The following is a 23,320-nucleotide window of genomic DNA, read 5'->3' as shown; positions in this document are numbered from 1 at the left end:
TAAAAATGGACATGACCAAAACAAAACACAGACATGACCACTGCATACTGGCTGGTCAGATATTCTCTGCACGCCCAAAAGAGACAAAAAACATGGACATGACCAAGACGTGTGAGGGGGAGGTCTGAAGGTGTAAAAATCAAGTCTCTGAGACTCGGTTTTACTTTTAGTAAACCGAGTCTCATAGACTCGATTTCCACGTGGAGAACACGTAGAAATCGAGTCTATGAGACTCGATTTCCGCGTGTACTCCACGTGGAATTTTGGCTTGCCAAACCAGGTAAACCGAGCCTTAGAGGCTCGATTTAGAGGCCCTAAATCGAGCCTCTAAGGCTCGAGTTGTTACTAACACAAATTGTTTGTAAACCGGGCCAACTAACTGAATAATTGGATTTTTAATGCTAGTTTCCTACCATCTCCACACACTTATCTTTTTAAAATGGTGTTTTAAAAAGCAGATTTTAAAACAGTTTATTGCCCAAATCACAATAAAATTGAAAGAGGGCAGCAGAAGGGGCGGAGAGGGAGAATGAAGAAAGCGATGGAGGCATTGTGGGAGGAAGTGAGGGAGCTGAGTCTAGGAAACAGCACAGAAATAGATCATCTAAACTCCCCTCCAACCCGACTCCAATTCCTAAGAGACTACGTTTCTCAAAACAAGCCCTGCCTAATCTCCTCCGCCACTCTCCACTGGCCCGCCCACTCCTCTTGGTCTCAAGACACTTACCTCACCCAATCACTCTCCGCTTCTCCAAACGTCTCCGTTCACCTAACCCCACACGGCAACGCCGACGCACTGGTCCCATTCCCCAACAACAACAACCTCTGCTTCGCTTCGCCACACGTGCAACAACTCCCTTTCCGCGAAGCTTTACATCTCATAACAACAACAACAACAAATTCAGATTCTAATTCCAATACCCAAAAAGTTGTTGCTTATTTGCAGCAACAGAACGATTGCTTCCGCTCCGAATACTCGGCGCTTTCTTCGGACTGCGATGATCACATACCGTGGGCTACTGAGGCACTCGGATCTCTTCCGGAAGCTGTTAATCTATGGATTGGGAACCATCGCTCTGTCACTTCTTTCCATAAGGATCACTACGAGAATCTATACGCCGTCGTTTCTGGTGAGAAGCATTTTCTGTTACTTCCTCCCACTGATTATCACCGTATGTACATCCGCAACTACCCTGCTGCTCGTTATTCCTATTCCCAGGAGTCCGGAGAGTTTACATTGGAGCTGGAAAAGCCTGCGAGGTACGTGCCTTGGTGCAGTGTAAATCCTTATCTTTCGCCGGAGAATATGGAGGCTGAGATGTCCAAATTCCCCTTGTATTTCAATGGCCCAAAGCCCTTTCAGTGTACGGTCAAGCCTGGACAGATTCTTTACTTGTAAGCTCTACTTTCTTTCTCAACATGATGGTTGATAACATTTTTTGCATTGCAAATGGTTTTGGTTAAAGTGTAATGTCCTATGCACTAAGAGTCTAGGACACCCGTCTCTCAGAATTTAAAGATAGAAAAAACCAGAAGACTCGAAAAAACCAAAAAACAAAGGTAATGCTTATTAGAGTCAATTTGTGATTTTTTAGAAAAAAATGCAAAAGAAGTTGTCTATAGTAATCCACAGACCCATTGAATAGAGCCAGGAGACCAAGAACATATCTATAACCTACCTTGTTTAAAATTAACAAGCAAATGGGTCATTATACTTAACCATAAAATCTACAACAGTTATATTAGAAAATCAGCATAATCACTTATTTTGGATGAACTAGGATGTCTTGCATGATTGATATCACTTTGCCTTCCCCTATTGACTTTAAAGTGAAAGTTTTGCTACTATTCTGGATATTCAATTTTCATTTATAAAGTTTTAATGAAAGAGATTCATCAAAGCTACCTGATCCTGCAAAGCTAAATTCTTTTATGGGACGTGAAGTTTGTAGTTTCTGATTCAGCAATGTGAATTTGCTTCTTAAGCTAAAAGCTGTCTCAGCCTCTCAGAATCATTGAATTTTCGACAACTGGCTGCTATTAGCTAGACTCTCCCATTAAATCTGTTTCTATACCTTTTTCTGAAACTTTCAAGATCTCCTTTTTTGTCTTGGGATGCTTGGAAAATTCGGAAGCTGATTAGGTAAGTAAATAGTTGGTGTCCTCCAGTGGGCAATTTCTGGTTGTGGCATGGTTTTGGTGTATATGCTGTTCCAAACTGCAAACCACCCTCTTCTTCCCTTTAAAAAAAAAAGTGTATATGTTAGTGTGAAGTGCAGGCATCAATTTGTGAATAAGACAGCTTTAAAGAAGGAAGGGGTTGTCCTTTCTCTTTATCTTTTTATAGTCATGTCTCTATAGCCGAGATTTTTTTTTTTTTTTTTTTTTTTTTTTTGCCCCAGAGTTCCTGTTAGTACTGATTTCATTTTGTTTTGTGCTGCTTATTTTTTTTCCCTCTCTTCAAATAGCCTTCAATTTTTCACTTGTTCAGTAATACCTGATGCATATTTGATCTTCATATCTCGCCTATATGACATCTTCTCATTCTATTCTTTTTTTCATTTTATGCCCCCCACCCCCTATTTACCTGCCTTGTATCAACCATCTAGATTGCATCTAATCTCACCAAACACCCCCCCCCCCCCCCAATCCCCGCCCAACCCCCCAAAACTTTTTCCTGTCTAAAAGGACAAGGATGTTTAAGAAATTCCACCCTAGATTAGGTTTCTTGATAATCTAGACCTCAATACTCCCCCTAAGGGGAGTAGGGATCCGAAAGAGTACTCCAATTTTCCAAAGTTTTCTTTTATGGGGTTCAATGTTTAAGGACTTACAGATACTTGGTTTCACAAAATTGGAGAACTTTATAGGTTTTTAGTATGAAAAACAATGAATTGAAGAATAAAAGGAACAAATAAAGCCTCGGTAATCACAAACTTCTAGCTATAAAGAAGGTGATGAATTTATCAAACTCAATCTCTCTAACTATCTTAGAAAAATATATAAAATTATTTATATAGGCCATTCCCAATCCTTTTCCTCAAAGACTAGGTGGTGTGGACACTAGATGTTCAATTGATGTTGGTTGATTTTGTTGGACCTGATTTATCATAATTACTACTGATGGTGGGGCTAAATTTAGATTGATTTTGTCAACTCCAAACAACCTTTTCCCCCCTGCTTGGTGCTAACTCCAAGCAACCCTAGGCACTTGCTCCTAGATTTTGTATCCCCTTTCCCCCAACTTAATATTCCTTGAAGTAACCCTAGACGTTGATTCCTAGGTGTATCCTTTTTGTCTATTTCTTCTTACTCCGCTAAATTTTTTGAGAACCTTATGTCCTGCATAAATTTTAGTATCAAAGCAATCATTGTCCTGCTAGGACTCTTGAATAAAACTGAAAAACAGTTAGAACATTTGAACCAATCTTGCTTGAAATTGACACCAAGTAAGAGAAAGCAAAAGCTAGGAATCAGCACCAAGTTTTATTTTTCTAGATTTTTTTCTACTTTTGTTCATTGGAGTACAATAGTGTACTTATATAGATTACTAAACTTTAATTCTAATTGATTCAGGAAAGCCCAATTGTTACTTATTCAAAAAAAAAAAAAAAGGGACAGCCCAATTTTTCATTATAAAAATATTAAAATACCCTTGTCTCTAGAAAATTATAATAAAATACGAAGAACGTAACTCATTGATAAGACCTAAATTAAATCCAATTGATCAATTATAAAATACGGTTGGCTTCTAAAATTAAATAAAACCATAATAAAATAAAATTTCCTTGGCGCCGCATTTAATAATTTAGTGACTCAAATTGCTTCTGAACATTGTTTTGTGACTGAAAATCCACAATTGGTTTTCAAATAGAAAAAGGGAAGGGGTATATTTTCCTGCATCATTATCCAATTGTTCTTTTGTTGTTTTCTCTTTGAAAATATGTGTTGCATTAGAGATTCAGAGTCAGATCTAAGAATTTGCACTGGATTTTTTTTTTATCACCAATCCCAACAGATTTGATGAGCATAATTGTTTTTTTTTTTTTTTAAAGTGTGTGACCTTTTAGAAGTTCTAGAATAATATTTCTTTTCTATGAAGTTATTTACAGAAAAAGGGATTTATTTTTGCATTATAAGTGCTAGTTTTTATATTCATGATGTTGAATTACTTATAAAAAAATCCTCATTTTAAGACGCACGTTTGAGGATGTGGTAATAGACACCTGTTTGGGGATGTGGACAGTTCATGAGACCAATTGCTTGCTTCATTTTGTGGTTATATGTTTGACCAGTCAAAGGTTTGGAGACTCACATCTAGTGATTCCCGTCCATTACTTATAAGCTCTCTTCTCTCCTGTACTTAATTTTCTGTTTTTTCTTTCTTTCTTTATTTCTTCATCTTGCTTTTACTATTTGACTACTTTGTAATTTTTTGCATGAAGTAGGTTTTGTTTTTTTTTTTTTTTTATAAATATAATTACTCTTCTTACTTATCAATTTTTTAAAAAAACCTCATTTTATTTGTCGTGGAGTGTATTAAAAGTTTGTACATCATTTTTCATCGTTTTCTATAATTATCAGCATCCAATTAAGAGTTAAAATAGGAAAGTTCGTAAAATCTTGTAATCAACTAAGCTTAATACTTGAGATTTTTTTTATAATTATTATAAATAGCATAATACTTCAGAATTATTTGATAAAAGAAAACTTACTGGCTTTCCTTCCTTTTTGAGCTCCTCCCTCTCTCTCTTTTATAGTTAGTCAGCCGCTAAACACAATTAGCATAAAACTATTATGGTAGATAGTCAGAAAAAAGGAATTAGGTCAATTTACATAAGACGTCTTTGCAGTATAAAACAGCTCAGATCACATAGCGAAACCAAAACGCACAGGTAGACTTTTGATAAAACACAGGTAGACACTACTTTTAACTGCAAAATAATGCCAACCTAGGATTGTTCTCTCTATTCCTGACATGCAAAAAGTTTTTAATGGTGTGCTTTTCTTTTTTTCTGGAGGGGGGGAGGGTGGAGCTGGCTAAATGTTGTTGTTGTTGTTTTTTTTGTTTTTTTTTAATCTTTGCATGCTTTTTTTTTTAATCCTGCTCTGTATAGACATAGATTGAGTGCATTAATTTAAGTTTGACAAAACCTGATTTATGATAATTGTGACAGAGAAGCCATGTTGGTTTATGTGGATGAAAAGAGGATGGTGCTGGGTATAAACTAGTATAAATTAAATGGTGATGAATAGCAGATCATTCCCTAGTTTTTTCGGCAGGTTCACATTGAGGTTTTGACTCACAGGGAAAACTTAAAAGGATTGATTCATACAATATGAACCAAACAATACAACAAAGATCACAGTAGCAATGGTATGTTAACAGTTTCTGTCACATGTACATTTCATTATGGGCGAAATTTTATGTTGGACCCAGCACAGCCTCAATGTGGGTGTAAGGTATTGTTGGATAGGCCTGCAGCATGGATGTTCTAATAGGGATTTGAGTGGCTTTAGAGGCAGGAACTAGGATAGTTGATTATGTGATAAATAGCAGACCAAATCACTAGCTTTCAGGAAATACTAGATTGAGCTATCAACTTAAAATGAATTGGTTGACCCTTTCTAACCCTTACAATGCAGCAAACAGAATTAAAAGCTGGTTGAAACAGACCAAGTGGACAGCATCGCAAAGGCTCCACAATGGTTCTCACATGCACACAAGGTATGGGTGAAGTACCCATGTTGGACATGACTTAGCATTGATACTGCATGGGATTTTGTTAGACAGATCTTTAGTATGGATGTGCTTGGTATAGGATATGTGTGGACTGGCTTACTGCCTTGCAGCTATACAAGAAGCGTGTCCTATAAAAAATTTAAAAAATCTAACAATTCTAATTTGATGGAATATGCTTCCATCAAATTTATTGAAGTGTAAATTTTTGTCTAGGGCAAGTTGTGGTATGCTAAGACTTCTACCTGAATTTTTTATTTTTATCTTTTTTTTCTTCCCTTGTATATCGATCATTGCATATCTATGTTAAGAATAGATGAGTTAGTGTCAATGGAAATCTCTACAGTATACCTGAATTCAATGATGCCTCCGTCTGCTTGGGATCCTAAGGAGAAGCATTAATTTTGTAGTTATTTGAGCATTTGAACGTAACCAATATTACAAAAGAAAAGAGGGTGGTAACTAGTCATTAGAAGAAAGAACTTTGGATTTTTGTGGCTGTAAGTTGAATTCTTAACATGGAATCCTATTCTTTGATATGGCACTTTCTCCTAATTTAATAGATTTGTGGTAATTTCAAGGCTGATGAGATGGGGTTGATGCAGGCCAAGTATGTGGTTTCATCACGTTAGGCAGAGTCCAGATGCTGGAGGGCGGACTATTGCAATAAACTATTGTGAGGATCAAGCTTTTTTCTCCCCCTTGCAGGTTTAGCTTTAATATGTTTGTAGATACTAAGATAAAAATATGTTTGCAGGGTATGATATGCAGTTTGATATCAAGTATGCCTATTTCAACTTCTTGAAATCAATTCAATACCGATCAATTCATGATCCAACATTGCCAAAAACAGCATCTGAGGACACAGATTCGGAATCAGATTGTGATTCAATTGCATATGGCTTTAAGGATGAATTTAGTGCTAATGGATCTGTAGAAAATTTAGCTGGGGGAAATACTAAAGAAGAATGAGTTTTGATTTGATAGCCTGGGTGCTCAATTGTTCATGTGTGGGATTCTTTAGGGCTGGAAAGAAACAGAGATCCCAGAAAAAGGACATTGGGATTGTAACTGGTAAGAAAGTTGCTTGAAGAATGAAGATATTGAATACGTGGATGGGCACCTTAATGTCCTATAATTTTGGCCTATCCATATTAATCCTGATGCATTTCCTATCACAGAAAAATTTTGGAGAAATGAAGCACAAAATTGATGTGGCTCTCTTTCTTTCTTTATCTTTTTTTTTTTTTTTTTGAGGGGTGTTGTTGAATAGCATATGAACCTTTTAGGAAAATTTTTGAAAGTAGATGGATTAAAGTGAAACATTTTAAAGTACAACGATGATGAAATATATGCAATTTAACCTTGCTTATTTTTCTAAACCAGATGTACTACTTAAAATGATGGAAGGTGGCTGCCCTAATTATTTTCAAATGTTGCCTTCCAAAGGTATAGGTTTGGATTTACAGGCTTTATCAAAATTTCATTTATTTGCATGAGTTCATGTTTCCCAAAATTTAATATATTAATGGTAGGATTGTAAAAGAGCTCGGTCAGGTTGAGTATTAAAAGCTTATGACTATATGTATATGTTTAAGCTTGGTCATTCTATTTGTCAAAGAAGCTTGAGCCACTGAATTAAACTATTTTCAATTTAATGCAAGTGGAATCGAGGATGTGTCAGAAGGCAGCTCTTCTAGCAAAGTCTAATAGACAATCCTGAGCTGCTCATTTGCTTCCAATATCAAGTCTATCAAAATTAGACAGTGTAAGAGCAACACAATAGATCAAGGATTTTTGAAGCACGTTATAAGAATAAATATGGAATTTTAATGCTTATTTAGCATGTAATTCACATCAAATATGCAAAAAAACATCACCCACATTCTCCCACCAAAGGTTGAGCTGAGATCAAATATCTCAAATCTCAAAAGTTTTAGCACGCAGCTACAATGCAGTTCCAAATATGAGATAGTATGGACTAATGTTGTAAAAATTTTACTAATTTTTTTTATCTATCTCTCTTCTTTATTGACTCTTTCTCTCTCTTCTATCTATCCTCTACCTCTCGCCTTTCTCTTCTCTCAACCCCACTCAGACTTCTCGCTCTCTTTTTCATCCCTCTTTGGTGGTGGTCGGTATTGTGGGTCATCAACAGCAGTTGTGGTCGTGGCTTCAGTTGTTTAGGCGGTGGTCCATTTTCTGGTTCTTTCATGGATCATCAATTGTAGTTATGGTTGTGGTAATTGGGTGGTTGTGGGTTGCATTGAAGGTGGTTTTGGATGTGCGTTGAAGGTGGTTGTGGGTTGCAGTGATTGGGTGGTTTTGGATGTGATACTGAAATTAATTATTAGAAAAAATAAGAGATGTGATATAGAGAAAATTGTAAAATGATTTGTTAAAGTAAATAAAGTGACTTTTTGATGTGCCAAATGCTAAATTTTTTTAGAAGTGCTGATGCTAGTGCTCTAAGGCCTTTAGCATTAACTATGACCCCTTTTGTTTTGCACTTAAATAAATAGACATTTAACCTTCAACTATAACTGCTAGTTGAGTCTTCTTTCCAAATCAAAATCAAGAGATCATAAATGAGGAAGGGTAGTGCTGAAAAGCCACCAGCTCTAGGCTCACGTTTTTACCTGAGATCATGCCCACTACATCCAGCTACTCACCCCAACCAATTTTTAGTAACAAAAAATCTTTCTAATTACATTATATAAGTAAATATTCAGCAATTCCAATAAATTTTTCCAAGAGAAAAACTATGGGGGAATTGTTTTAAATATTACCCCAGAAATTACAAAAGTCAAAACATGTAAAGCAATAAATCAATTGACATCATTTTTGCTGTTCCTCAACTAGTTAAATACAACCGTTGATGCTATAAAAGAAAAATAGGCATACAGATTCACTGACCTAATGTCATACCAAAATTGGTGAACACACTATAGGAGAAAATATAGTAAACTGACATCAATAAATAACATGGCCTGAAAACTCATTTTAAGCCAGAAGTCCTTCAACAGGCGAAGGACATCTTGTCGTTTGTCAACATATTGAGATCCCACTGCTCAAACCGATTCCCACATATCTAAATAGCTCATTGAGAACCCACTGCTCAGACCAATGCACTAAAACGTTGAAATCGAAGCAACTGCAAACCAACAAAATTCCCAGTGAATGTTTAGGTGCCAACAGTGTGCATAATAACTTGTATAAGTTTGATATATGAAAGAACCAACCTATTTAAAATTGTCAGTCACCCAGGTAATAATAGGACCCAGCAGATTTCTGCTCCCTGTCCTTGGTTGATTCCAATTTGTTGATTCTAGGGCGGAAATTAGTTGGGTCCCTTCTAAATGTGATATCCAAATGCTGCAAGCAATGCAAAACAACGCATCAGTGGAAGGAAGAGAGAGAGAGAGAGGTGGAAAACAGTTGTGACACTCACAGATGTTATTCTCCTCTATTCTTTCCAATTCTTGCTAACTACATAGTGTGGCAAACTCAAGCTACTCTGCAAATTACCTCTGCTGAAAAGCCACCAGCTCTAGGCTCACGTTTTTGCTTGAGATCATGCCCTCTACATCCAGCTACTTACCCCAACCAATTTTTAGTAACAAAAAATCTTTCTAATTACATTATATAAGTAAACATTCAGCAATTCCAGTAAATTTTTCCAAGAGAAAAACTATGGTGGAATTGTTTTAAATATTACCCCAGAAATTACAAAAGTCAAAACATGTGAAGCAATAACTCAATTGACATCATTTTCGCCGTTCCTCAACTAGTTAAATACAACCGTTGATGCGGTAAAAGAAAAATAGGCATACAGATTCACTGACCTGATGTCATACCAAAATTGGTGAACACACTATAGGAGAAAATATAGTAAACTGATCAATAAATAACATGGCCTGAAAACTCATTTTAAGCCAGAAGTACAACATTTTGCCTTCAACCGGCGAGGATATCTTGTCGTTTGTCAACATATTGAGATCCCACTGCTCAAACTGATGCCCGCACATCTAAATAGCTCAATGAGAACCCACTGCTCAGACCAATGCACTAAAACTTTGAAATAGAAGCAACTGCAAACCAACAAAATTCCCAGTGAATGTTTAGGTGCCAAAAGTGTGCATAAATATAACTTGCATAAGTTTGATATATGAAAGAACCAACCTATTTAAAATTGTCAGTCATCCAGGTAATAATAGGACCCAGCAGATTTCTGCTCCCTGTCCTTGGTTGATTCCAATTTGTTGATTCTAGGGCGGAAATTAGTTGGGTCCCTTCTAAATGTGATATCCAAATGCTGCAAGCAATGCAAAACAATGTATCAGTGGAAGGAAGAGAGAGAGAGAGAGAGAGAGAGAGAGAGAGGTAAACAAGGAAAACAGGTGTGACACTCACAGATAAGAAGAGATTCATCCCAGTCAACAATGACTGTGGAGAATTTGCGATACAATCAAGCGATGGCCTCCCCTCATACACGATAACTCTATCTGCCAGATAAGTTGCCATTATAAAATCATGTTCAACCACGAAAGCAGTTTTCTTTGCATGAAGGATAAACCTCTTAATGACTTTTGAAGCAACTATACGCTGCTCAGAATCAAGATATGCACTTGGTTCATCTATCAGATAAATGTCTGCAGGCTGCATTAAGTAAAGCCATACATTAGAGCACCTTCAAATAATCAGAAGAGAGCAAAAAAAAAAAAAAAAAAAAAAAAGATGAGTCAGCATAAAACAACATTGGAATTCTCCATGTCCAAGAATATTTCACTTTCTAGTTGCACTTACAGAAACTTCTGTAACAATCCCAACAAATGACTACCACAGGGAATTCATACCACACCAATGATTATTTGATGAATGATAATAAAAGCCTTTATAATATTGACAACAGAACACATGCAATAGAATTTACGCAGAATTATCTGTGCACAGCAAGCTAAAAAATCTATATATGCTTTTGTCCTACAAGCAAAAGAAATCAAAACAAAAATAATAATGTCTAATCAACAATTGACCAAGAACTGAAAAACACACAACTGTACACATATTTATTGTACAATAGTTGATAATTCTTTCTTTTAGCGTGAGACTAGACCGCAAAACAGAGGAACAGAGCAATGTACAAACAAATACAGATTTAAACTAGGGAATTAAAAAAAATGTAGGCTGAAAAATTTAAACCTACCTTACAAAACAAAAATGTTAAGTTCAAACTAGTTACAGATACACTAAAAGAAATCAATACAAACACAATAACCATCAACATTTTGGCTTTTCCCAACTACTGGGTCTTGAGCCTACAACATCACCCTCCACCTTGCTAATACAAGCAGAGAAGGTGCCATTGTCATCATTTTGGCTTTTCCCAACAAAAGCATTATCCAAGTATCTTTATCCCCCAAAATACAACAAATAATGGCAAAATTAAGGAATTACACATGGGGGCACCAGGCACCTAGCATCCATCACAGCAGGAAGGAATCAAGCCAGGTCCAGAAGAAATTCTAAAAAAACTGGTAGGGAAAAAAAAAACCAAGAGAAGGCAGTGAACTTAAGTCTATCAACAACTTCTAAATCAAATTGAAGAATGCATCCACTGGAGATGGATGGGATCCAATCAATCTAGTTTAGTATGTGATTAACAAGTTTCAAAACTAATTTTACAGACAAAACCACTACTAGGGATGGACAAATCTAATTTTCTGACAAGTAATCAAAAACATTATTGAAAAAGAAAAGTACCATATATTCACAATAGCGAACACAGCACTCAAAGCAATTACAAGCAAATCAAGTAGAAATTCTAACAACAAAGTAAGAAATCAAAAATAGAAATACGATGTGTAAACCCCCAAACCCAAGACCAATCAAACAAAGGGATGGACAAATCTATTGCATTCAAGTAATTGACTAAGAACAGGATAATCAATCATCTCAACCTCAGGCCAAGCATATGAGACAAACAGAAGCAATTAAGACTTTTGGGCATAAGTTTTAGGTATTATTGCCTCAACATACTCAACTCCAAAGCCTTTTACCTTCAGAAAGCACCTACATTATTTATAGCAACGTAAAGCAGCTACTTAAAGCTTATAGAAGTTAACTCATAGTCCCCAAAGCTTTCCACATTACTTCCTCAGTATTATGTTCAAGGCAGACTAAAAAACAAAGAGCAAACCATTCATCATTTCAGTGAAAGAATGTAATACCCATGTGATTTATAAATTTAAATAATTTTTAAAAAAATAAAATAAAATCTTATAAAATAAAATAAAAAGCAAACCAATCATTTTCAAGTGTAATGGTGAATTAGTTGACCATCTTTTCTCTCATTGTCCGGTTGCTATGGATCTATGGTCTATGGTTTTGGGTTTATTTGAAGTGAGTTGGGTTATGCCAAAGTCCATTGTTGGGCTCCTAGCTTGCTAGTAAGGTCGGTTTGCTCATCATCAAAATGAACATATATGGTTCTGTTTCCCATTGTTAAATGTATTGTCTTTGGAAGGAAAGAAATAGCAGGTTCTTTGAAGATAATGAGAGATCCATGTCAAACCTCAAGTTATTGTTCTTTAGAACCTTATTGCATTGGTTGTCAGCTTTGTGAAACCAATCATTTTCCTCTTTTCTTGATTTACTTGATTTATGTAATTTTTGAACTTGATTTATTGACCCCTGTACACTTCTTGTGTACTAGTGTGTCCCTTTCTTTATATCAATAAATTTTATTAATTATAAATAAATAATAATAAAAAAATCAAACCAATCAGAAATAGGGATAAATTACTTTTTTATTAGTTACACATGTATCTAATGGGTCTTGAACCCGCGACATCACCCACCAATTGCTTCTATAAGGGAGGAGGTGCCATTTGACCTAAAGCTCACTATTTAAAAGAAAGGAAAATATCACCACACCAATAATCAACCCAGAACTGCACTCTCTGGACTACACACTGAGCATTATACACTACCTTAAATACAGAGATATCTACTACTAGCAAACTTAAGGCCAGGAAGAACAAATTAAAATAGATAAAAATATAATATATAAATCAAACAAACAGGTAAAGATACAAACATCCCATGTACCGTGGGGTATTGCGCGTTCTTTTCACTAATGAAATTGTTTTTACAATTTTCACACACACACACAGGGACACACAGAGACAGTTATACACACACACACACACACACACACACACACACACACACACATATATATATATATGTACATCTGTACACCAGGAAATCAAGCAAATTGTTGAAAATCATGGACACACACAGTCATTTGCAACATCCAGCCTATTTAACCTAGACTAAACTAAATAGCTAAATAACTAATACAAATCCTTTGTGCCACTTTTGTGTTCTACTTCCACCAATTGTGATATGCCATGTGTCTAATTTTTTTTTTTCTTTTTCTATTTTAAAATTTCAGTTATTTTATAGGGAAAGTAAAAAAGAATACTTGGTGGAGTATAAAGTGGTACAAAGGTAACATAATCCCAGCATGTTGGACAAATAGAAGGGATCATAAAGGGAATTCAATCTTGTGTTACTCATGTAACTAATAATAGCAATTTTTTTTTTTTTTGATAGGTAATAAAAATTTTATTGAAAAAACGTACATCGTGTCCATGATGATGAACACTCTTGACATGAAGAAAATACAAAAAGCTCAAGAGCTACTAAGAATAAGAATTATTATTATTAACAATAATAATAATTAAGTAATACCAACAAATGATAAATCTACATTCATTCTTCAAAAATCAACAATGCATGATTAATATACCGAGGGGATAAATTAACCAATTGACAAAAACTACTCAGTTATTTACATTCTAGCACAATTAATAGAAAGTATACATTTTCATTTTTAAAATTTAAAAAAAAAAATTAAAGAAAAAAAAAAAACTTATTACCTTCCCAAGGCATAGGCATAATGCAACTCTTTGCAACTCTCCACCAGAAAGATTCACAACTTCTTGATCCATTAATTGTTCAATAAGAAGAGGCTTCATAACATCCGACACAAACTGAGCATGCATGTATGAATCACGTATTTTTGAAATTAGCAAGTTCCGCACAGTGGATGGATATTTTGGACTGATCTTCTGGGGCTTGTAAGAAACATTAAACTCAGGAATCTCCACATCAGAACCTTCTACAGAATCAGGTTTCAGTAAACCAGCCTGCAGAATTAGCCAACAGGATAACGCATCCTCTTAAAAAGCAGGAGATCCCAAAATAACTTAAACAGCTAAACATGACAAAGAACAAAAAAGTGATGAAAAGAAAAAAAAATACCAGCATACGGATAAATGTTGTTTTGCCAGTCCCATTCTCACCCAGCATCACAATAATCTGAGAATCAGTAAATTCACCCTCAACAACACGAATCCTGAAATTTCCTTGAGTTTTGGTCATGGTTGGGTATTTGTAACGTGCATATGTCTCAATTTCCTCCGCACTTTCTTGTGGAGTCTCAGCAACCTAGAGAAGGCAACAAGTAAATAAAAGAGTACAGCTAAACAAAGTCAAAAGGCAACAAATTAGCAAAGCTAACAGATAACCTTAAAGGTAAGGGATTCATCCCGAAAACGTAAATTTTCTGTTGGAACAAATCCAGCCAAGAAGATATTGATTCCTTCTCTGACTGAGAAGGGAAGGGTTACAACTCCATATGCTCCCGGTTTCCCATATAAACAGCAAATGAAGTCCGACAAGTAATCCAGGACGCTAAGATCATGCTCCACAACAATTACATAGCTGAAATATGAAGTTTAAACAGTGTGATTACCATTCTTAAAAGTCCTTAATACAAACAATAAAATCATTTGAAGATTAAGAGTAAGAAAATGGCTGGAGAAACAAAAACCTATTAGGCCTGAGCAAAGAACGGACAACTTGAGCAGCTTTAAGCCTCTGTTTTACATCAAGGTAACTTGAAGGTTCATCAAACATATATATTTCTGCATTCTGTACAGCAACAACAGCAATAGCAAATCTCTGAAGCTCTCCTCCTGACAAATCCCCTACATTACGGTCTATAACCTGGTTCAGCTGAAGATCAGCGCAGAGTTCTGACTTCATGTCTCTCTCATCCTTTTGGTCCAGCACCTGCCCTACATTACCTTGAACAGCTTTTGGAATGTGATCAACATACTGGGGCTTTATAATGGCCTAATAAAAAAATATATATACATTCTTAGTAGAGAGACAAAGGTTAAACAAGGGAATCTAATATCCAACCAAAAGACAACCCACAGAATGATCAAAATCATGGGATCCAAGTACGTACAGCATATTAAATTCAGCATTAAACTAATAAAGACAACTTCCGATGCTCGTGAATCATACCCATCAAATGTTCTTATAATTAATATCTCCATCCACGAAAAAATATATATATATAAATAAAAAAGGTCTTTTGCAGTTTCATGAAGTCCATGGGCTTGGTACACCAAGTGGTCAGATACAAATTAACCAAGTTAATGCAAGCATTAAATTAAACAAACCACACTGCATTCCGGCAGAACTGAGGGTAGGAAAAAAATCAAAGGGGCAAATAGGGAAACGGTCCAAACCCTAGGCTTCACCATCTAGGGATGCTAGGAATCACCATCAAGCTGTAGAGCAATATCTAATCAGAAATTTTTCATTCAAAATGCATTGCCTCAAACTATTTCTAAAGCCTCCTTTTAATAGGCTTCCAGGACTACATCAACAAGGAGAGAGATATAATCAAGCCACAATTAAATCCATAAAATCCTCAACCATTATAAAGCCCAAACAAATTCAAGAATGAAATCAACTATCTCAAACAAGTACAAATCTAGAACAAATGGTGCCATCAGGCGTTGTTTTGGGTTTCAACAGTGGGTGTGGATCATTTGGGTATCAGCAGCCTTGGAGTTTGTTTGATGGGTTCTGGGTGTGGGACTTTGGATTTTGTGTTTCACGTTTGGATTTATACAGGATGCCTTGTCTCCAGTTGGCAGATAAGAGTTGCATTTTCTTTTTGATTGGTAAGCTACACGTGTACCTGATCAGCCATGAACCCACGGCCACAGCCCCACCCTCCACCTAGAACTTGTAAGGGGAGGAGGTGCCAGTTGAACTAGAGCTCATTGTGTGAGTTGGATTAGTCTATCTTGAACTTGATTTGGGTTGTAGATATTAATTCATAAGGGTTTGAACTCAGAGGTGAAAATAGGTTGAATGGGAATGGTTGTGACTTTGAGAGAGTCACCTTCTCCAAGATGAGATTACTTCAAGAGGTACTTATCAAAAAAAGAGATTACTTCAAGAGGATCTCTACCTCCAAGCAAGACTAGAATAGTCTAAGCAACAAGTTTATTCTCCTAATTGATATCAAATGAGGGATTACATGTCTATATTTGTACACCTAAGCTCTAATTGTATTGGCCACACATAGCCCACTCCTATGGGTTATCCTTTGCGGCACATGTTAAAGATGGGCAATTTCACATTTAACTTATTAAATGAGGCTCCTAACAAACATGCACGTGCTTAATCAATTCATGCATCTGCTAGGCTAGCTAACTCTTAACTAACTCTGACAGTTGACATCCAATACTTGAAGAAACCCTAATATGAGCGGTTGCCAACTCAAGGTTGAATCACCTACATGAGACTGAGAGGGAACCCCATGCAAATTCGGATCCACGTTGATCTATGTGTGTCAATCAGCACTCTAAAAATGCATGGAAGTACCGATTTGGCTCCTCTGAGTGGCAATCGGCACTTCCTTTACATGAGTCAATTTTGCTTCTGATTGACAAGTTGGTTCAAGTTTCTAACATGATCCTAACATGCGCCTCACTTTAGGGGAAAGAAGAGTAGGGCCTTTGGCGCTTCGCACTTTTACCAACAATGGTGCAAAGTTTAATGCATTGTTATATGTAAGAAACTTTATATGGATATTAAAAAAAAGTTAATTGAATTTGTGTAAACTTTGCATGATACCCATCAAAGCTATCATCTATAGGCCTAAGTCAAGATTTGAGAATAATTTCAATTAATAGTAGTTACACTCCTTTTTTTGGTAGGCGACCACGCTAATCAAACCCTACGAATTTGTACTCATTTAATGTTTAGCCTTTCTAATGAATATGTTAAACAATTGCCTTATAAGAGGACTTGACAATATTAACAATTTACAGAATTTTTTTGGAGCCCATGAAAGATTGAATGGTACCTAACACATAAGTAGGGACCAGTCCAAGTAGACTACTAAAACAACAAAGATAATAAGAAAATAAGGTAGTAGCAAAGATACACCTTACCCTTGTAAACAACTAAAATATTTCAAAGCTTCATTAGTTATTTACTCATGAAGATCAACATCAATCATGAAATAGTGAGACAAGTAGATAGAAATTCAATTTATTTTTCAAGTTCAACAAGGTATGTCATATGTCTAAAAGAACATTCTAAATCAAAAAAGCACACCTTCAAATTATCTTCAAGAATACGTGTAAAATAATTCTGCAGCTCAGATCCTCGGAAGTATGTCAAGATTTCCTGCCAATCTGGAGGATTCTAAAAAATAATAAATATAATAAAAGTCAAAAAGATAAGCAATGGAAATGCATCAAGAAGCCATTAAGGAAATGATGCCTGAGAATATTACATTGAAGCGACCGAGGTTTGGTTTCAGTTTTCCAGCCAAAACTTTGAGGGCAGTGGACTTCCCAATGCCATTAGTTCCAACCAGGCCAAGAACTTGCCCAGGTCTCGGGACTGGTAACCTGTTAAGTAGTTTCCTGCTCTGTCAAACTAAAGAAAAAGATATACACGTTTTTTTTTTTTCTGGAAAAGAAATAGAAAACTAACCTGTGCAATTTAAAAGTGTTAGGGCCGTAGCGATGGGTTGTATCTTTGTCCAGATCTTTTGGCAAGTTGATGATCTGAATAGCTTCAAACGGGCATTTCTGCATCAGTAGAATACTTAGTTAGATCAATACGTCCCTTTGAATACAACCAACCAAGAGAGAGAAGAAAAATTATTACAACAGTAGAACAAAGGATTCTTCAGTAGCGGAGGTTATGTGTTGGTCGGGTGGGAGGATTCATTGGGATGCTAAATTTCGTCGTCCTCCACAAGATTGGGAACAAGAATCCTTTGATCGGTTTATGGATATGGTCTACTCTTCGAAGGTAAGGGGATTGGGTCCAGACCGGGTTTGTTGGAAGCTAGTAAGGAGTAGAGGTTTTGAGGTTAGAGGATTCTATCTTTCTTTCTACCCTTCTACCCTATTATCCTTCCCTCGGAGAATGATTTGGAATTCAAAAGTTCCTCCTAGGGTAGCTTTCTTTTCATGGTTTGCTTCCTTAGGTAAGATTTTAACAACATACAACCTTTGCAAACGACATGTGCTAGTTCTTGATTGGTGCTATATGTGTAAGAATTGTGGGGAGTCAGTGGATCATCTTCTTCTTCATTGCCCCATTGCTTGTGAGTTGTGGCCGTTGGTATTTTGTTTTTTTGGAATTCATTGGGTTATGCCTCAGAAGGTTATTGAGTTGTTTGAGTCTTGGCAGGGTAGGTTTGGACAACATAGAAATATAGAGTTGTGGAGAATTGTGCCTCATTGCTTGTTATGGTGTATTTGGCGCGAAAGAAATGCTAGAAGCTTTGAGGGATGTGAACGCTCTATGTTAGAGATTAAGTCTTTGTTTTTACACACTCTCCTTGACTGGAGTGTGGTCTTTTGTCATTTTTCTTGTTCTTCTCTTCCTGTTTTACTTGATCGTTGTAATCTTGGTTTTTGATTTATGCCCCCATAATACATTCCCAATGTACTTGGGTTGGCTGTTTTTTGTTTTTTAATAAAATTTTCGTTACTTATCAAAAAAAAAACAGTAATTTACTAACCTTGACACAGATACCACATCCAATACACAATTCCTCAGATATGAAAGCAATCTTCGATGCAGGAGTAACCTCAATACAGAGTCTTCCTGCATATATAGTGCAGAAATGGTAAGAAACTGTATCTATCACCAAAAGACGTGAATATATAATCCAAATTCCATTTTTGGATTGGTGATTTACACAAACCATGTAGGTCTTAAACCCAAGACTTTTAACTTCCATCACACTATTAAGGGAGGAGAAAGTGCCATTTGAATTAAAGTTCATCATCATAAACCAAACTCCATGTTGAAGGCAAAACAACCCATAAAGAAGCTTAGCTAGAAAGTAAAGAAGCAAATGCAGTCTTCAGTCGTAGTATAATGAGCAAAATGCAAGCCCACCAAAGATAATGCTCCTGCTAGCTATTCTCACATCAACACATACAACATACATCAAATTCCCATCGAATGTAAGGTTACTCAACTATTATAAGTACTATTATAAGCACTCACAATTCTTAAGTGATCTTAACCCTTTTATCTACTAAACTCAGCTGAGCTTTAATCCCAACTACTTAAAGTTATTCAATGAACTCAGTCATTTTATTCAAAAGATTAGATAGGTTACTCAATGAACCACTGTGAACTATTACAGCTAGTAACATGCATCAGTTTTACCACTCTATCCTAAATAAGGTTACTTTTCATCACCATCTATTTACTAGATTGCATGCCATCAGCTTTTTTGTATAGTTTTTTTTAGCTTTAACCAAATTTCAGAAAAAAAATCAATTAAGCCAGTTTCCTTTTTTTTAATAAGTAAAAAAAATCAAATAAGCTAGTGCCTAACGGACCCACATCCTTTGATGTGATGCAGCACCAGATATGAAAGGCCTACTATCTATTTGATCAAATTGATACTGATTGATTTTGTTTTTTACCTGAAGGATCGATCATCTGTAACGTGATGGATACTGTGACCATTTTAGGATTTAATTTTATTTACTTTCATTTTTGTATTTCATGACTGGTTATGAGTTGGTATTTCCTAAGAGGCAGGAGTACCTTTTGGGTACGGGTATGGTACAATACGGGATACTGCGATACAGAAATTTCTAAAAATCTAGGATATGATACAATTAATTAATTAATAAATATATTTTTATATATTGTTTAGCATTCACTTTTCATATATTTTTAAGCATGTATCAATTTAAGAGCAATAATGGATAATAAAGAAAATCCTTTTTTTTTTTTTGTTTGATAGGTAAGAAAAGTTGTATGAAAATTACTACTCCATCAAAGAAATGAAGTAGGCAAAGAAAATAAGTACAAGCAACAATGAAAAAGAGAAAACTATATACAAGAAGAAAGGGAATCTAAAAAAAAGGAATGGATTCCATAGAAGTAAATCCCCGCACACATGACCAATCAAACAAAGTTGTCACAAATAAAGCTATGAGCTCGCCAAGCTCACCATTCTCATTTATCATTTTATGAACATCTTGATTCAATAAAATCCAATATTATGTGCCACATAGAAAAATTAGAGAGATAGCCAATATTTTCTTGTACATAGTTTTTGCTTTTGTTTTTGGTAATCTTTGCCTGCTTTATGTTTTTTTGCATAAAGTAGTCCTTTAATAATTTTTTTCTTACCTATCAAAAAAAAAAAAAAAAAATAGAGAGATAGTCATCCTAAAACATCCTCCCTCCTATTTTCATATAATAACTTCCATCTTATCTAGCAAAAGGGTTTGTTTCAAGTTATATACTGGTATAACTCTTGAGAAGTTATACCACTTAAAAACTTTCAATTACAATGGTACTTTCCCAAGTCTACCATCAGAATAACTATTCTTTCTATGCTTACCATGCATGATAAATTTTACTTCAATCCAATATTATTGTTATCAGACTATAAATCAGTAATTTAGTATATTTTTAAAACTAAAAATAATTTTAAAGTAGATACACCCCAAATGAAGAAATATACCCCCAATACCTTTATTAAAAAATAGGCCCAAAATTAGTCTGTGGTACCAATATTTAAGTAATTCTTACAAACCCATTTGCCTGAAACTTGAAAGCAAACAAAAAAAAAAAAAACCCAGAAAGCCTAATACTGCTTGTTGCATCACATCCATGGTTCATCAAAAATTCATACTAGAATCCATTGCAAATATAATCAATCTTAACCCAAAATTCATGCTCTTCTTGATTTCATAATGAATTAAAAAAAATTATTAGATCAAAAGAAAAAATCAATTAATAGATACTGATCAAGAACAATTCATCATCGATTCAGAATAAGAATGAAAAAGTAGGTACCGGTTTTGACAACAGGGCAGCTTTTTTTGCATTCCTGGCGGCACTTCTTGGGCTTGCACCTATCGGAGCTCACAATCGCTATACGCGTCAATCGTTCCGACATTTCTGCTTCTCTTTTCTTCTTCTCTTATCTTCTATTCTCTGAATTACACACAAAAAATTTCACAAAAGGCAATGAATAGAGAGAGAGAGAGAGAGAGTTAGGGTTTTGAAATTACAAAGTGAAGTTCTTTACCTCCTTGTTTGGGTTTTATAGGAGAGAATGATGCAAATCACGTTACGAGGAACAAAGAGTCTTTCTGCTTTTCCTTTTCCTATTTGAACTAGTCACTAACCGTGCGTGCACTGCACGGAATAGTTAAATACAATTGAGATAAAAATGAAGGAAAATAAATAATTTAGTTCAAAATAAAGGATCAACTAAAAAATTGGTAAAAAATATAATTAATTTTTACTTTCTTTGAAATTGAACCTAAAAACAGTACTGTACATATGTGAGGACAATGAAAATGATATCAAAGATATTAAATTCACAACTACATTAAATTTAAAGAATAAAGACATTTGTTTCACAGCATTATATTAAATGATTAAAGCCTTTAAAATGAGTGAGGAAGACATGAACTTTTGTAGACCAAGAATAGAGAGTATTTGGTTCACACATTATTTCTGCTTACTTATGCATAACTTTTAAAAGGACTAAGAAAAATTATATTCCTATAAATACTCTTTATAAAGAGGTTATTTATGTTATGTGTGTTTTTTAATAAAGTTTGTTAGAGAGGTTTTCTCTAATATTTTGCTTACTAGTCTAGTGTTCTTGTAAAACTTGGGTTTCGTGGAAGAGTTGTAGTAATTGTGTGTTATAAATTCTACTTCTACACGCCTACGTTGTATCAGACAAAGAGAGTGAGAGAGAGGTGATGTGGTACGTAACTGGGTGTTATGAGTTTAGAGCTAACGCATAAAACTACTAGGGTTTTCCTCATATCTATAATATCTCCTTTAACAAACTGAGTCGAACGGGAAATGGGAATTTTAATTTTACCACTTTTTTTTTTTCATTAGGTCAAAATATTATTTTCATCTCTAAATTTATAGAGAGGTTATTTATGTTATGTGTGTTTTTTAATAAAGTTTGTTAGAGAGGTTTTCTCTAATATTTTGCTTACTAGTCTAGTGTTCTTGTAAAACTTGGGTTTCGTGGAAGAGTTGTAGTAATTGTGTGTTATAAATTCTACTTCTACACGCCTACGTTGTATCAGACAAAGAGAGTGAGAGAGAGGTGATGTGGTACGTAACTGGGTGTTATGAGCTTAGAGCTAACGCACAGAACTACTAGGGTTTTCCTCATATCTATAATATCTCCTTTAACAAACTGGGTCGAACGGGAAATGAGAATTTTAATTTTACCACTTTTTTTTTCATTAGGTCGAAATATTATTTTCGTCTCTAAATTTTTTGTGAATTTGTTTTCTTGTCTTTGAATTTTTTTCTCTAAATTATTAAAAATGTTACCCTTATCAATTTTCAATTTTAAATATATATTTTTATTTCTAAACTATTATAACAAATTCTTTTTTGTATCTGTTTTTGTCTCTAAACTATTGAAAAAAAGTAGACCAAAGTGCAAAACACACTTTAAAATTTGAGGGTTTTTGCATTTTACACCCTAAAATTTTTTATTAATAAAATCCATTAGTTTCTTTCTTAAAAAAAAGTTGAGTATCAAAAGCTTATGATTATACGTTTAAGCTTGGTCATTCTATTTGTCAAAGAAGCTTGAGCTACTGAATTAAATTATTTTCAATTTAATGCCAGTGGAATCGAGGATGTGTCAAGAAGGCAGTTCTTCTAGCAAAGTCTACTAAACAACCCTGAGCTGCTCACGTGCTTCCAATATCAAGTCTATCAAAATTAGACAACATAAGAGCAACACAATAGATCAAGGATTTTTGAAGCACGTTATAAGAATAAATATGGAATTTTATTGCTTATTTAGCATGTAATTCTCATCAGATATGCAAAAAACAATACTTACATTCTCCCACCAAAGGTTGAGCTAGGATTAGACATCTCAAATCTCAAAAGTTTTAGCACAAAACTACAATGCAGTTCCAAATATGACAGTATGGCCAAATGTTGTAAAATTTTTACTAATTTTTTATTTCTCTCTCTTCTTTGTCCTCTACCTCTCACCTTTCTCTTTTCTCAACCCCACTCAAACCTCTCGCTCTCTCATGTCCCTTTTTGGTGGTGGTCCGGTGTTGTGGCTGGTTTGTGGGTCATCGACGGTGGCTGTGGTCATGGCTTTGGTTGTTGGCAATGGTCCGATTTTTTGGT

The 23,320-nt window shown here is 35.1% G+C and overlaps 2 protein-coding genes across 6 annotated transcripts; one reads left to right on the top strand and one right to left on the bottom strand.

Annotated features, from left to right (window-relative positions):
• The first annotated feature begins 483 nt into the window (after nt 1–483).
• Nucleotides 484–7,112, top strand: LOC115972562 (bifunctional peptidase and (3S)-lysyl hydroxylase JMJD7). Its single transcript, XM_031092887.1, has 3 exons — nt 484–1,395; nt 6,346–6,416; nt 6,498–7,112. The coding sequence occupies exons 1-3, from the start codon at nt 530–532 to the stop codon at nt 6,710–6,712; spliced, it is 1,152 nt and encodes a 383-aa protein (XP_030948747.1). The 5' UTR covers nt 484–529; the 3' UTR covers nt 6,713–7,112.
• Nucleotides 7,113–8,549: 1,437 nt separating this feature from the next.
• LOC115971414 (ABC transporter E family member 2-like) lies at nt 8,550–21,322 on the bottom strand. Of its 5 annotated transcripts, none has more exons than XR_004087313.1 (15): nt 21,213–21,322; nt 20,978–21,118; nt 18,666–18,751; nt 17,624–17,721; nt 17,421–17,538; nt 17,240–17,329; nt 14,643–14,947; nt 14,338–14,533; nt 14,072–14,257; nt 13,687–13,956; nt 10,154–10,399; nt 9,923–10,055; nt 9,192–9,831; nt 8,983–9,115; nt 8,557–8,894 (listed from the first exon to the last, which is right to left on the bottom strand). XR_004087313.1 is itself a non-coding variant. In XM_031091331.1 (13 exons), the coding sequence occupies exons 2-12, from the start codon at nt 21,078–21,080 to the stop codon at nt 9,936–9,938; spliced, it is 1,818 nt and encodes a 605-aa protein (XP_030947191.1). In that variant the 5' UTR covers nt 21,081–21,118; nt 21,213–21,322; the 3' UTR covers nt 8,550–8,894; nt 9,923–9,935. The 5 variants fall into 5 exon arrangements, 1 of the variants encoding a protein (XP_030947191.1); XR_004087314.1 differs by having other exon boundaries at nt 9,269–9,831; XR_004087315.1 differs by having other exon boundaries at nt 8,983–9,741; nt 9,789–9,831.
• Between the last annotated feature and the right edge of the window lie 1,998 nt (nt 21,323–23,320).

Source organism: Quercus lobata, chromosome 12 (genome assembly GCF_001633185.2).
Source record: "Quercus lobata isolate SW786 chromosome 12, ValleyOak3.0 Primary Assembly, whole genome shotgun sequence".
Classification (NCBI taxonomy): Eukaryota; Viridiplantae; Streptophyta; class Magnoliopsida; order Fagales; family Fagaceae; genus Quercus; species Quercus lobata.
The sequence above is the reverse complement of the archived record's forward strand: the minus strand, read 5'-3'. Positions and strand labels throughout refer to the sequence as shown.